The sequence below is a fragment of the Polypterus senegalus genome, chromosome 7 (assembly GCF_016835505.1).
Source record: "Polypterus senegalus isolate Bchr_013 chromosome 7, ASM1683550v1, whole genome shotgun sequence".
Classification (NCBI taxonomy): Eukaryota; Metazoa; Chordata; class Cladistia; order Polypteriformes; family Polypteridae; genus Polypterus; species Polypterus senegalus.
In genome coordinates, this window is record NC_053160.1 from 65,827,978 (window position 1) to 65,841,854 (window position 13,877).

Consider the following 13,877-nt stretch of genomic DNA (forward strand, 5'->3'; position numbering starts at 1 on the left):
ATATGGATTGCTATATTTTATTTAATATATAACTTATTTTCGCTAATCATTTTTAATAAATCTGTTTTTAATTGTAAGTTATAACATTCCATTTATTTAAATAGTTTTTCTTGCATAGCTTCTGCATGTGCTATAGTTTGTTTACAGCAATGTCTTCTTTACGATTGTGAAGCTGCAATGAGAGTATCCAAATGCCAACATTATTTCAATTGTTGCAGTTATAATCAGTGTAGGTTTTACTTTGTTACAGTACTCTTTCAGTCATTGGCTGGGTCAGCCATACAAAAAAAACACTGACCAGGATAACCACTAGTTTAGCGGTGTAGCCAAAAATCCCACAACAAATCACACTTAACTGTCAGGGAAGATAACTTCTTTCTAAATGAATTGGTAATTTGCTTTTACCTGAAAACAGTATTTTTGTTTCACATATTGGAGTGCTAATGCCTGTGACTAGATTGCGTCCTTGAGCCAGCAGAGGTGCTTTAACCTAAAAGCTGAATTTACATTTGCTGTCCCATAGGCAAACATATGTCATAACAGCATGTGAGTATGCGGCTAAAAAGTATCACTGTTTGGATAAACCAAAAGAAGTGCAAATCTTTTTTATTTCTCAGGACTGTGTTCCTGTCTGTAGTGTGCTTTAGTTAAATGATAATGGGCTACGTTAGACTAGATACACCTAAGCTTGACTGCCACCAGTCCTATTGAATCAAAACATTACCTAAGTGGAACCTTTTCAGCAATGTAAATTTGGCTAAAATGTTTCAGCAAGCAGTACTCCTTGCCTTGTCATGTAAAAAAAAAAAGAAAGGTAGAGAGCCTTTCACAGCAAAATTGATGTAGAAATTCAAAATCTCCAAAGTATAATACAGTATTTACATTTAGAGCTCATTAATTTACTATTTGGTGACGTACCACATGGGAATTAAGTAAAGTAGGTAAAAAATACATTTCTAACTGTATTGTGTCTATTTTTGCTTATCTTGCAAACTAATGTGAATTTGCCACAGGAAGTTAACCTTAAATAGGTATTGTGGAATTTGTAACACTTTAAAGATAAATAATGTAAATGCTTTACACATGGAATAACTATTAGTATTTTTGGATGAATAGGATGATTGACTGGGATATAGATAAATGTAGATATAACAGTAAGCCTGAATTAAGTAATTATTGTGTGTAATCCCTCATTCCTACTTCTTTTTAAGCCTCACTACCCTCGTAACTGGTGGATTTGTAAATATATAGATTAAAGGCTGTATCACAGAAATATGTACAGTGTGTTTAATTACGTATTTCATGTGACAATCGTAGACAAAAAATTTATTAGAGTTAAATGCGAAGACTGCTTCTGTAATACCTGTGCTTATGTTTTAAATGTGAAACTACATCCATAATTTTATAGGTTGCAGCATTTCATTACTTTACTGATTTGCCAACATAAAATACTTAAGAAATTTTGCAATAAGATGGGAAATACTAAAAGGCATGCATCTTTATGTCTGCGCTTGCAACTACATGAATACATCAACAGTTTTATTCACAGTCTGATCCATTTAAAGGATTATGATTGCAGGTTTCAGAAAATATTATAGTTGTTTCTGTAGGATATGATTATGTTACTTGCAGGGCTTTTGTCGTCTTTCTGGGGGTGAGATGTTATATTTTAGCTGTATACATGTAGCAAGCATTTGTGATTTAATTACTTACATCACTTATTCATGTAGCGCTGTGTTCCAATAAAATAATTTTAAAACAGTTTTAATTTATTATTTTGGGCAAAGCACATTCCAAATGCCAAATAGTGAACTTGGGTTTTGCATTTTACCATTTTCAATTCTAATTACTTTTGTGTATTGTGTATGCAATTATTTTTTCCTTGCCTGCATATTGCAGAAGACTAATAGAAGATATTAGTATCATCCACTTTTCCTTTTTTTTTTTTTTTGGACTAAGCTATGCATGAAACACGAAGATAAGTCAGAACATTATTCAATGAAGCAATAATGTACTAGTAATGATATTTCTGGTTTTGTTTTACGTTTGGTACTGGGTGCCAAATGAATTTGTAGATTCCATTAATATACCATTGTCATTTTAATAAACTACTTCCTGTCAAATTAATAAAATAAATCTAACTTAATGAATTAATTGAATATTCTTTTAGAATATTGGGAAGAAGATGACCTGTCAAGAATTCATCACCAATTTAGATGGATTTAATGATGGCCAGGACTTCCCTAGGGATCTGCTTAAGGTATGTGATGAAACACAGTTGATTATTTTTTATTTTTTTTTTACCTCTGCTTAACCTAATATTTGTCTTGATGATAATTAAAACAATGTAGGAAGAACAGCTATTTATTGATTCTTCTGCTACTATTTTAAGTATATTATGACTGAAACTGCTGCCTACTACTGTTTCAAATACTGGATATTTTGACACTGTATTGGACTTGTAGGGCATACTGAATAAATGTGTAGATCTTTGAAAGAACAAATGAATTGGTATATTACATTTAAAATAAGCTTATTGAATCTTGTTGTTATACAGGTTGTGTTCAAATGTAAACAGGAATTTATGAGCTGCACTTTATTTATTGAATACAATGAAATGATTTACACATTATTTTTCTGTGTAGTCTCCTGCTAGTGCAGCAATACGCTTAGGAAGCTTTTTAATCCGAGACTTCATGTTGACCCATTCTTGCACAGCATCAGTAATCTCCTCATTCGACTTGAATTTCTTCCCTCCTAAAAATTCCTTAAGTGTACTGAAGAGATGATAGTCCTTCTCTGAATTACTTGCACCAATCATATATTCCAGAGAGAGACACTCATCCCCAAACTGATTTTTATGTCTCAAATAAATATGGGATGGAATAACTATTTCATGTGTCAAAAATGTAATTACAATTCGCTGTGCGACACTACTGTGTATCTCCTGATCCGACATGTTGATTACAACTAACAGGAATGGGGGAAAGAGCAGCTTAGCACTACTAACAACAAGTACAAACATGCATGTCTACCTTGCACTCTTTATAAGAACAGAGCATGAAAATTCCTGTTTATAATTGAAAACCCTCATAGATTTATTCTAGCCAGGCTGTAATATTTGAGTACCCGCCGTGTACATAGCCATCAAAGTTTTAGTACATTTGTGGCTCAAAATTCACTGAGAATCAGGCACTAACATAGGTATCATTTTAAATCTGTTTCAACACTGTTGATTACATCCCTAAATATCAAATAGCAACAACTTTACTGTACTTGTTTGCAATATATTTTGAGTTATGCCAAATGGCTGGCTGTTTGTAGGAATGGATTATTTATGTTAGCGAGCAGGTGTGCTTATTGAAGTAGCAAATGATTTTTTGTGTGCATGTACATATGTGTATATATGGTATAGTGATTTCTGAGGGACATTTTGAAAATCAAGAGAGGCAACTATGTTGAACTTCTTTCAGCCTCTGCATATTGGCTTATTTATTTATAGTATACTGTATACTGTTCCCTGCGGTGGGTTGGCGCCATGCCCAGGGTTTGTTACCTGCCTTGTGCCCTGTGTTGGCTGGGATTGGCTTCAGCAGACCCCTGTGACCCTGTAGTAAGGATACAGCAGGTTGGATAATGGATGGATGTATACTGTTCCTGTTCGTGTGGATTTTTATTTCCTCTCTGGGATTCCTGGATATGACTTTCAGACAGAGATCCTGTCCTAGGCCAGGTTTATAAAACTTGTGTACATACAAAAAGAGAATCGAAATGTGCATATGCAGCTTTCCATAGACATTTCAGGATTTATTAAAGAAAATGTGATAGAAGGATGTGTGTATATTTACAGTAACCATAACCCATCTGTACACAACGTTTTGGAGAAACTGGAAGATGATGACACCCTTGATCAAACAGGAACATGCAGCCAAACCAGCTAATAACTTACTTCTCTGGGAACTGGCCAACAGGTCAGAAATGTCTCTGTCACATTTCAATCCATCATGTTTTTCTGACATATGCATACTTTCATGCTCAGACCCACAAAGTTTTATAAAAGATGCCCATGGTCAGCTGAACTGCTGTCCACTTTGATCTGAGGCATAACTAGAGGGGAATCCCTAAAGTGTCCTACTAGACTTTTCTAGGCCACTCTGGTTTCTCTGTGTTTCCAGTTTCTCCTCTTGGGTGTGTCCTGTCATTTGCACTTTCAGTGCCTTCCTTCAATGAAAAGAGAACGAGCACTATGTCATTTGGAGTTTTGAGTCCTGTTTGATGCTGACAATGACAGAAGTGAAATATTAGTTAAGCAGGTGCTGAATTTGCCATAATACTGAGTTCTGTGGTGCGCAGTAGACCTCAGTCTGAGTTCTTTTGTATTTTAACGATTTCATTCTTTATTTCAAACAATTCAGTTTGAAAAAAGGAATAACTAAGAGAAAAATATTAAATCACACTGTCACGAAAACCCAGTGACAGCTCCACAAAACAGTAAGTGCTTAGGCAAAACTCCCATGTTTCCAGAAGCAGGTATCTGGCACATTGCACAGCACCCTGTTAAACAGAATGATAGTGGAGAGTTCAAGCATAATCTGAGCTAGAGCAGAATCAATTGTAATACAGCTGTGCACTTCCTAACGATTTAATTCATTGCAGGGAACTAAAAGGTGAAGCCACAGGATTACATACACATCTGCTCCAACGGATATTACTTTATGTAGTGTGTTTTCTTTTTTTACATATGTCTGCAAAAGTCACTTTGCCAAGAGTATTTTGCCATATATTGCTATGCTATATCCTCTCTCTTTGCAAAGCAGGCAGTTTGTTCTCCTGATCATAATATCTGTGCATGTGTACATAATAATAACTCCTACATATATGTAAGTCTATTTGTCAAGTGAAAAAGAAGCTATTCAGTCGTACAATGACAATACTAACATTCAAAGAAAGTAATATGATTTGATTCAGTTTTTTTCATGAATCCAGAAATCTGATATGTGCCTGTTAGTGAATTACCTAGGTTAGTAAAATATAGTAGCATTTTGTCGGCATTCAGTGAAAGTTTTGGTTTTAGGTTTGCTGCTTATATACCTTTGTCATCTTCATTATTACAGCATCACTGTAGCAATGAAGAAAAGGAGAGAAGGAGGGTATCCTTCTGGAGTCTTTTATATCATATGATGTATTCATATTCTGTAGGACGATGAAAGGCATAAATCTCCTAGTGGAAAGTTTTAGGTGGACTCTGTTGTGAATTGAAATCACAAACATGGCAAAGGGTATGTGGCCTTCAAAAGCATGCAAAGTACTTCAGCAGCCTGTCCAGAGGAGGCACTTTGTCCAAGTTAGCTAGTCCCAACTGCTACCTGCAGACTGTGGCCTAAACAGGCTGAGAAGTGGGGAACTGGCTTTAAAAGATGAAAATACAAGTAGTGTTCCAAAAATTCTCAACTGTGAGTTTGGGGTTTCATAAACCTCTGGCCTAAGAAAGAAAGGGGAACAAAGAATCTTTATAAATGAAGAATTTATTAGCAATGATAGAAATGCAAAATAACGTGCTCAAAAGAGCAAAAAAGGCAAAAGGATTTGCCTAAAAGGCAATATGTGCTGAACAAGTCCTAAAATACAATTTAAAGAGCAAATCCTAAAAAGAAAACAAGAAATCCAACAACTAAAAGATAGACAGCACTCACACAACTCAATGCCCTGCTGCTGGGTTTCTCTTTTTTGGCACAGTGTAAAATCAGGAAGGAGGACTGAGCAACAGTGAAGTCAGGTTGACTCTGATTCCTGGAGCTCCATTCCCAAAGCCCAAAGAATGGTAGTGCATTTAAAAAGACAGAATACAAATAATAAACACATTTAACAGAAATAACATAAAAGCATGAAAAAATAATATTAACAGAAAACAACCATAAAACAGAAAGTAAATGCAACCCAGGGAATATACCATTTGCAACACAGTAGAAACCCTTTAAAGTGATAGCTGAGTTCAGAGCCGAGTTTGTGACTAAAATTGGACCTATTGTATATTAATTGATGTAGTACACTTAATACATTTAGTATGCCTTTTGTTTTTGCAAAAATTGAATCAAGTAACACATTATTTACAATCTCCATTTTCTTCCTAAGCACAGATCAGACGTTCATTTGAACATAATAAGAGAGACAATGAAATGTCACAAGGTTCAGTAATGAATTTTCCCATTGCGTGTAAATGCAGCATCAGATCAGAAAAAATGTGTTATTGGAGTTAAATGTGAAATTGGAGTTTTTATTTTTATGATTTATGTAAAATTGTGTATTCCAGTCTATGACCTTAGGCTGAAACATTGACTTCTACCAGAAGTTGGCAGCATTTTTATAGCAAAGAGCCATTTTATCCTAAATGTTTGACCCAATACTTACAAAGAGCTGCAATGGGTAGAGAAGGAGGTTTGAGATACGATTTTTAAAACAATATGAGTATATATGCATTTAACACAAAAACAAAACTTCAAGTACTTGAAGGAAATAAAGAAAAACAATTTAATGAGACTTCTGACATTGCATTTCCACAGAGGTGTTTCATGTTCGGTGAGTAGTTGGAAGTCTTCAATTTTAAACATGATTCCAAGCTTACTTCATAAAGCTGACTTCTTACCTTGCATTTGATATCATTCAGGTTGGGAGAACGTCTGCTCACAAGAATAGGTGGATTCAAAAACTCATCAAAATTCCAAACACTATTATTTTAAATTGACAGTAATAGTCAGTTGGAAAGTTTCACCCATTTCTAATTTATAGTTAAAGTTGCCATTTCTCTTTTCAGGTTTTCTAGTTCCACTTGTAAAGATGTCAATTTTGAAGACCACAAATCTTTGCTTTTCAAGTCTGTTAGCTGTAATTCAAACTGAGGTCTGTCAACCGTTTGAATCAGTAAAAAATGTATTCAATTGGCATGTGCCGCAAATGTTTTTGTTCAAAATGAAAAAGTGGACTTTTCATCTCTGAAATTTGTGATGTGATTGTGCAAATGAATCATGTATTTTTGTAATAGTTGCCAGAAACAACTTGCTGTCAGTGGCACTTCCAGAAGTTTCCAGATGATTTTTAAAGTTTCGAAAAGAAACAGATTTCCACTTTTCAAGTCTTTTGCAAACAAAACTAGTTTTGTTTGAAGAGAGTAACAAAGCCTTTATTTTACCTGTCATTACTGGGTGCTCCTTCTGTAGCAATAGATACCAATTTATTGATATCAATTTCCCTAACAGTTGGAAATTTCAAAATTGTTGAGATACCTTCACCTCGAGTTTGTCCTTTAACAGGTATCAAAGCCAGTAATTCTTCATGGAGACCTTTATTATAAACATACATACCGTCCCAGAAGGCTAATTTGTGTGATTTCCTTCACGTCACGACTCATCACATGCCAAAGAAAATACAGATGCCAATATTATATCATTAATCTGTTGATCTGTCACATTCTTAACCCATCCTAATGATTCTGTCGTGAACAGTATTTTGCAGACAGTGGAGTATCTTTAATTTCCTAACAATATCTTCTTTATTTTTGAAGTCATAGTAGAGATGTTTGGCCAAATTTCAAAAGCACTTTTTTTTTCATATTTTCCCATCTGTGAAAGGATTTCTCTGATTTGCAGTCTATTGAGAAACAGCAAAAAAATTCTGATTGTTGCATATTTTACTTTAATTCTGTCATTGCTTTTATTTTTATCTCTGAATGATTTTTTTTTTTTTTGTGCAAATGCGTTGCGCTTTGTTGAAAATTGGTGTTCGATATTTAATTTTTTGTTATTATGTAACTTGTCATTGCAATTTAGATGTCTTAGAAGACCCATAGAGTTTTGAGCCTCAGTTTTGAATCACTCAAATGTGTAATAGTGCAAAGGTGACTAATATCACAACATTGTTCAGTTTTGTAATGATATGGTTCACCCTCACCCTCCCTTTCTTGAGTAAAGTTCATTCAGCTCTTCAGTTGTCTGCCCTTCTCTTTTCACTTCACTACTTTAACTGTGCTGAGTGAGCAGTGCAAAATGTACTCGCCACTCTGAACTGAGCTGGCTATAACATGTAAATAAGAGGAAATATAATAATGTTTACAAAGACCTGGAAAGGCATGGTGACGATTAACCATAAAAAGTATATGAATGAATTACGAATCCCAATAAACATTGAAGCATACATCCAATCTCTGATACTGAAGAAAACTCTGGAGAGCATATCATTTGACCGAAGATGTAATCTCGTCGAACAGAATTTGAGGAAGATGTAGACGATGGAGTTAAGAGGGTAAATGCAACAAAGACGCGTGACGGACCACCTGATTCACATATTGCTAAAGAAATATATAAATGAAAAATAATATTAACCCATAAATAATTTATCTTTAGATAGATAGACTTTACGAAAGTATTATCAAATAATATGTTAAGACAGGAAAATGTAAATGCTTCTATCATTCTGGGAAAAGTCACAGTCAAAGAGCCACATGTGGATCGTGAGCAGCAGGTTGCTGACCCCTGACCTATACAGTACAACAAATACACATTCATATTTAGTTCTGTTGAAAGCCTTTCCTTCCTCTTTAGGTATTGCTAAACTGTGTGTTTTCTGATACAGGTAAAGTATAGCGTAAATTAAATACACACCTGAAAATGAGTGTCTGATCTTGTTGAACCCAGTCTGGTTCTTTAAAATAACATAACGCTGTATTGTTTTCAAAATTCTTAAGTGATTTTGTCGTAAACTTAGTATGAGTGTTTATATTTGAAAGAGGTACCAAAGATATTCGATGTATGGATTTATTTATTAAGATATAAAGGAGGTATGTGGCAATGTGAACTTTTTTTGTTTCTTGAGTAATATTTCTTTCGTTAGGGTTTCCAGAAACATCAGTAGGATTCATATTAATATTTTGATGCATCAAATTACATTTCTATTACAAAATAAAAATTTGCATAAAAATCAGACCTCCCTTGACACATTAATGCTAATACAGTATAGGTATAATACCTCTTAATTTTAGGCAGGATCTAGTTGATCTAGTCTGCATCTGGGTTGATCTTGAAACCTTGGAAAGCATATCTCTGAAAGAGAGCATTAATTAAAGCTCAAAAATTCATGTATTCTAATGGGTATTATGCTGCATAATAATTTCCAGTTACTAAGTAGATCTGTAATTGATATGACATTTTCCTTAAGCTCATCAAAAAGTCACTGCAAAAGAGATACTGTTTTGCTGCAAAAATCAATATTTATATCTGTACTGTCTGAATCCAGTTTTTTTCTTTTGATTATTATTGTATAATATTTTACTTTTTCATTCTAGTGAACCTAATAGACATTACTCCAATATTAAATAATGTTTACTATACTGTAAGTAACACACGGAACTATTATTATTAAGTTGCTGGACACCGTTCTGGAAATTCAGAAGTACGTGTTTTTTTTTCTAGTATCATGTAAATTGATTGGCACTGTTGCTGGTACGTAATATTAATGAAAACTTACTTCTGAGGATCCCTTTTCAATAATAAAATAGCAAGCTGTTTCATTAAGGTAATGGCTTCTTATTTAATGACATAGTGAGACAGCTGTAAGTTAATATGACTGAAAACATTTGTAAAGAAGTTGGCTTGTTTGACAAAGTTCCACTTTTAATATTATCTCCCTGCAATCTTGAGCCTAAGAGTATATCCTTCCTTTCTGCATAGATTCGATTGCAGTCAATTACGGTACAGTGACCATAGCCTTTTGTGCAAAGGTAGTTTATTACACTTTACAATTAATTAAAAGATGTTATATCTTTTAGATAAAATAAGGCTAAAGACAGTACAGTTGAAGAGTTTGCTTTCTTTACTGTATGTTATATGATGTTAGTGGTTCTGCTGGTTTACTTTGATAGCTCTCCTTTTTTCCTTTACATATGCATATCCTTTGGCAGATAAGATAAAAGTATCATTTTTTTCAACCTTACAGGCTACAGAACGTCATTCCTTTGGTGTACAGGCATAATGGTAGATTAGATCAAAGCACAAAAAGTCTCCAGTCACAAGGGAAGGAGTAAATACAAAGCAGGCTCTCTAAAACAACCGTTACTGGTTCAGGAAGTGTAAATTATTTAGTAAGGATATTAATACAGGTCTGAAAGGAAACACTGGAAATAAAAATATTTTTCAGGGGAGCTTTGGATATTTATGTGTTTATGTTACAAACAAAACAGTTCAGTGTTTACTATTTGCTAGTAAAAAGCTCAAGGTACTCAGTTTTATTTTATTTATGCGCAAAATTATTCTTATTTTGTCTTCAGCTGTTCTCAGTAGCATGTAATCCTACAACATATAGCTCAATGTGTCAGGTATTATGCTATTACATAAATCAGCTTAACATTCAGAAGTGGTTTTGAAATGCATTAATCAGACAGAACATTTAGCCTGTTTGTCCCTTAGATGTTATTTGAATGGAATTCCATCATCAACAGATGCATGCTTAAAAAGTTACTCTTTAATGTTTTGTTATGTCCTAAATACTTTTGGTCTTTAGAATAAGGATTATGTGTTCCTGACTGAAGCAGCTGCTTAGAAAATGCTGTCATCTAATATACAAACAGGAAGGTTTCAGTATTCAGATGCAACTACATGTAAAATGCATTTAATTGTAGGAAAATGTAAATTAAACCTTAGATATTGAAGCAGCAAAACAACTAACGAGAAGGTTAGCAAGCTGTTATTTTGTGATGTGTGAAGCATGGAATATATCCTAAAAAATGCAGGATTTTATAATAATTTTAATAGTGTAGCATTATATTCTAATTACTCTAATAAATTCTTTCAACTTTTGCAATTCATTTCTTATGCTAGTGTTTGAACAAGTAGAAAAAAAATCTGAAGATTCTATAGAAATCAAGCTTAATATGTGTAAAGTAGTTTTATCCCAAACCATAGAGCAGATAGACAATTGTATCCTCCTCTCCAGTCTTTGTCCAATAAGCAAACTGCTATGTGTCCAGGTAGTCTATCACAAGAGAACTCATAGTCCTGGACCAGCCTCTCGAAAGTCTTCATGATTTGAGATGCAAGTGCCACTGGTCTGTAGTAGGGCCGGGTGGTAGGGAAAAAAAATTGTCACAGTATTTTTTTTCATAGCAGTCGATATTGATACGTTGCGCGTGTTAAAGTTGTCTGTGAAGGGCTCCCTGTTTAAACGTGGCTGCCAGTCGTGAACTGGTTCCTTCGTCGCACAGCATTATGATTTTTTATAAGGGAAACAAAATTGTAAAAGAAAACCCTTGGACATTGATTCGATAGGAACGGCCTACTCGGAATCACTGTCTGAATAGTAATTATGTGGTGGTGTAGGAGCATTTGTGCTTCTGTCCGTTCACAGTCCATCTCATTTTCACGACACTATCGTTTCCTCTCACGATGTCTTCTCAACCTTTCTCCAATCTCGCAGGTTGCTTTGTGGCAATCCAAAGAGTAAGGCAATATACACGGAGCAATGGTTATAAAAGGGGGACACATAGGTATCCAGGCTCTTTAAAGCATAAATAGGGATCACTTCACTGACATGTGAGCAAGCCACGGTACAACTGTGAGACGCGCAGCACTCGCGGCTACAACATAACAATAATAATTTCTGGAACGTGCTGTTACGTTGTCATTCGTTTTACCCACTGTCTTTCTTTCATTCATGTTACGTAGGCACGTACATTTTATCTTCGGCAATCTCATTCTCTAACCAGACCTCAGGAGCTAACCAGCGTAACACTGTCCACCACCCCTTTTGTTATTCCAGCACATTGTTGACATCCGTGAGTAACAACAACGTACTAAACTGGAAGGTGGTCTACGCATGCGTGGAATTTGCGGACAAACAAAGATCAAGATCTAAATGAAGATCTCTTTAGTTAATTTAAAGCACAACAATTTGTTTAGTTTGAATGTCTGTGTTTAGAGGTGTGATTGGAGTACTACAGTCTTCAGTAGTATAAGCCTGGAGGAGATTCTTAATGCAATGGCTATGTTTTAGCTGTCTCTCTACTGCCATCTAGTGCTTTTTCTTCTAATTCATTTGTGGACAAACAAAGATCAAGATCCAAATGAAGATTATATATAGAGATAAATCAAATTACTATTTCTGTCAATCTTAAAGATTCCTTTTTACTCCTAAGTGAGACGTGAAGATACCATAAGGTTAATTTTGGTTTAAATATTTATTTTATGTCAGAAGTTGAACATGACAAATGTGCTGTAGAACATTATACGACTATATTTCAAATAAATAAAATGGGTATCTATACTAATAAAAGGCAAAGCCCTCACTCACTCACTGACTAATCACTAATTCTCCAACTTCCCGTGTGGGTGGAAGGCTAAAATTTGGCAGGTTCATTCCTTACAGCTTCCTTACAAAAGTTGGGCAGGTTTCATTTCGAAATTCTACGTAATGGTCATAACTGGAAGCTGTTTTCTCCATTTACTGTAATGGAGATGAGCTTGAACGCCGTGGGGGCGGAGTTTCGTGTGACATCATCACGCCTCCCACGTAATCACGCAGTACATAGAAAACCAGGAAGACCTCCAAAAAGCGCTGAAGAAAACATGCATTATATAATTGAGAAGGCAGCAAAACAATAAGAAGCGAGCGGTGACATATACAACCATATTCATGAGTTCTTGCTACTTCGGAAACAAAGCACGATGCAAACCTACACTTTAAATTAAGTTCATAGACAGGCTGCCGCTGGCGTTTGTAATTTAGTGCCTGCCCATATAAGGCCGTCCATCAGCAGCAATCCAATAGCAAGCTCCCACTAAATATTCACGGGTGAAGGACTGTGCTTATGCAGAGGAAGATGAGATGGTCAGGGTGGTGTTTGGCACAAACTCAGCGAAACTGCGAGAGAAAGTTTTAAGTGCCAGGACTAAGGTAACATTAAATACAGCCATGGACATAGCACGAGATGGCACCAGCACAGCTGGGAACCTTCGATGCATGTACACCGAGCGGCTCACGTGAACTGACGCAGTGCACAGATAAAAAGCAACAGTTCCAAAGGCTGAACAAAACCGAATTACACAATTGAAAAGGCAGCAAAAAATATGAAGCGTCTGATACATACAAGCATATTCATAAATCCAGCTACTGCGGAAACAAAGCACATGGTGGAAAAAGTCAATGTCCCGCTAAAGGAAGACAGTGTAAAAAAACCCGTGCATGCAGTGTGTCAGGTCTCAGATAAAGAAGAAGGCGAGCTGTTTATTGATGCAGTAAGAAACGAATCGATGAATGAAACCTGTCATCTTTACAGCGATTGACAAACACGGAATGTAACTTGAACACAACACATCCTACAAATACAAACCTGATTGAAAGAAATAATGATAATCAAATCCTTGATGACAGCAACACTCAGTAACACTCACAAAACAAATACTGTATATTGACAGTCATGTTACGTTATTTTTAAAATGTTCCCTTTTCTTTTCTAGCTTTTTTAACACACTACTTCTCCGCTGCGATACGCGGGTATATATATATGTATATACATACTACATCTACATACTCGAATAATGGATACTTTATTCGCCATCAATGATTGTTTTGGTAAAGCCATACTCAGTGTATTCATTAGATGAGCGGTAAAAAGTAAGAGCGAGGAGGATGACTTATTGAGGCATGCAGGCTGTAGTGCGCGTCAACTCTATCTGAATTGCGCGATCACATTTGAAAAATATATCTTTTCAAGTTCTATTTAGTCCATATGTGTCAAACTCAAGGGCCGGGCCACATCCGCCCGGCGTGTAATTATATCCGGCCCAAGATCATTTTATATACTGTATTATTGTTATTAATGGCCCGGGTATATG

General features: G+C 35.3%; 1 protein-coding gene across 2 annotated transcripts in view; it reads left to right on the forward strand.

Moving 5' to 3' along the window:
- psd3l (pleckstrin and Sec7 domain containing 3, like) overlaps window positions 1-13,877 on the forward strand; it is a 579,632-nt gene that overhangs the window by 380,177 nt on the left and 185,578 nt on the right. The window contains exon 10 of one of the 2 annotated variants that reach the window (XM_039758767.1): window positions 2,171-2,260. In XM_039758767.1, coding sequence (XP_039614701.1) covers window positions 2,171-2,260 — 90 coding nt within the window. Of the gene's footprint in view, window positions 1-2,169; window positions 2,261-13,877 lie in introns of both variants that reach the window. The other variant, XM_039758768.1, reaches the window with a different exon arrangement.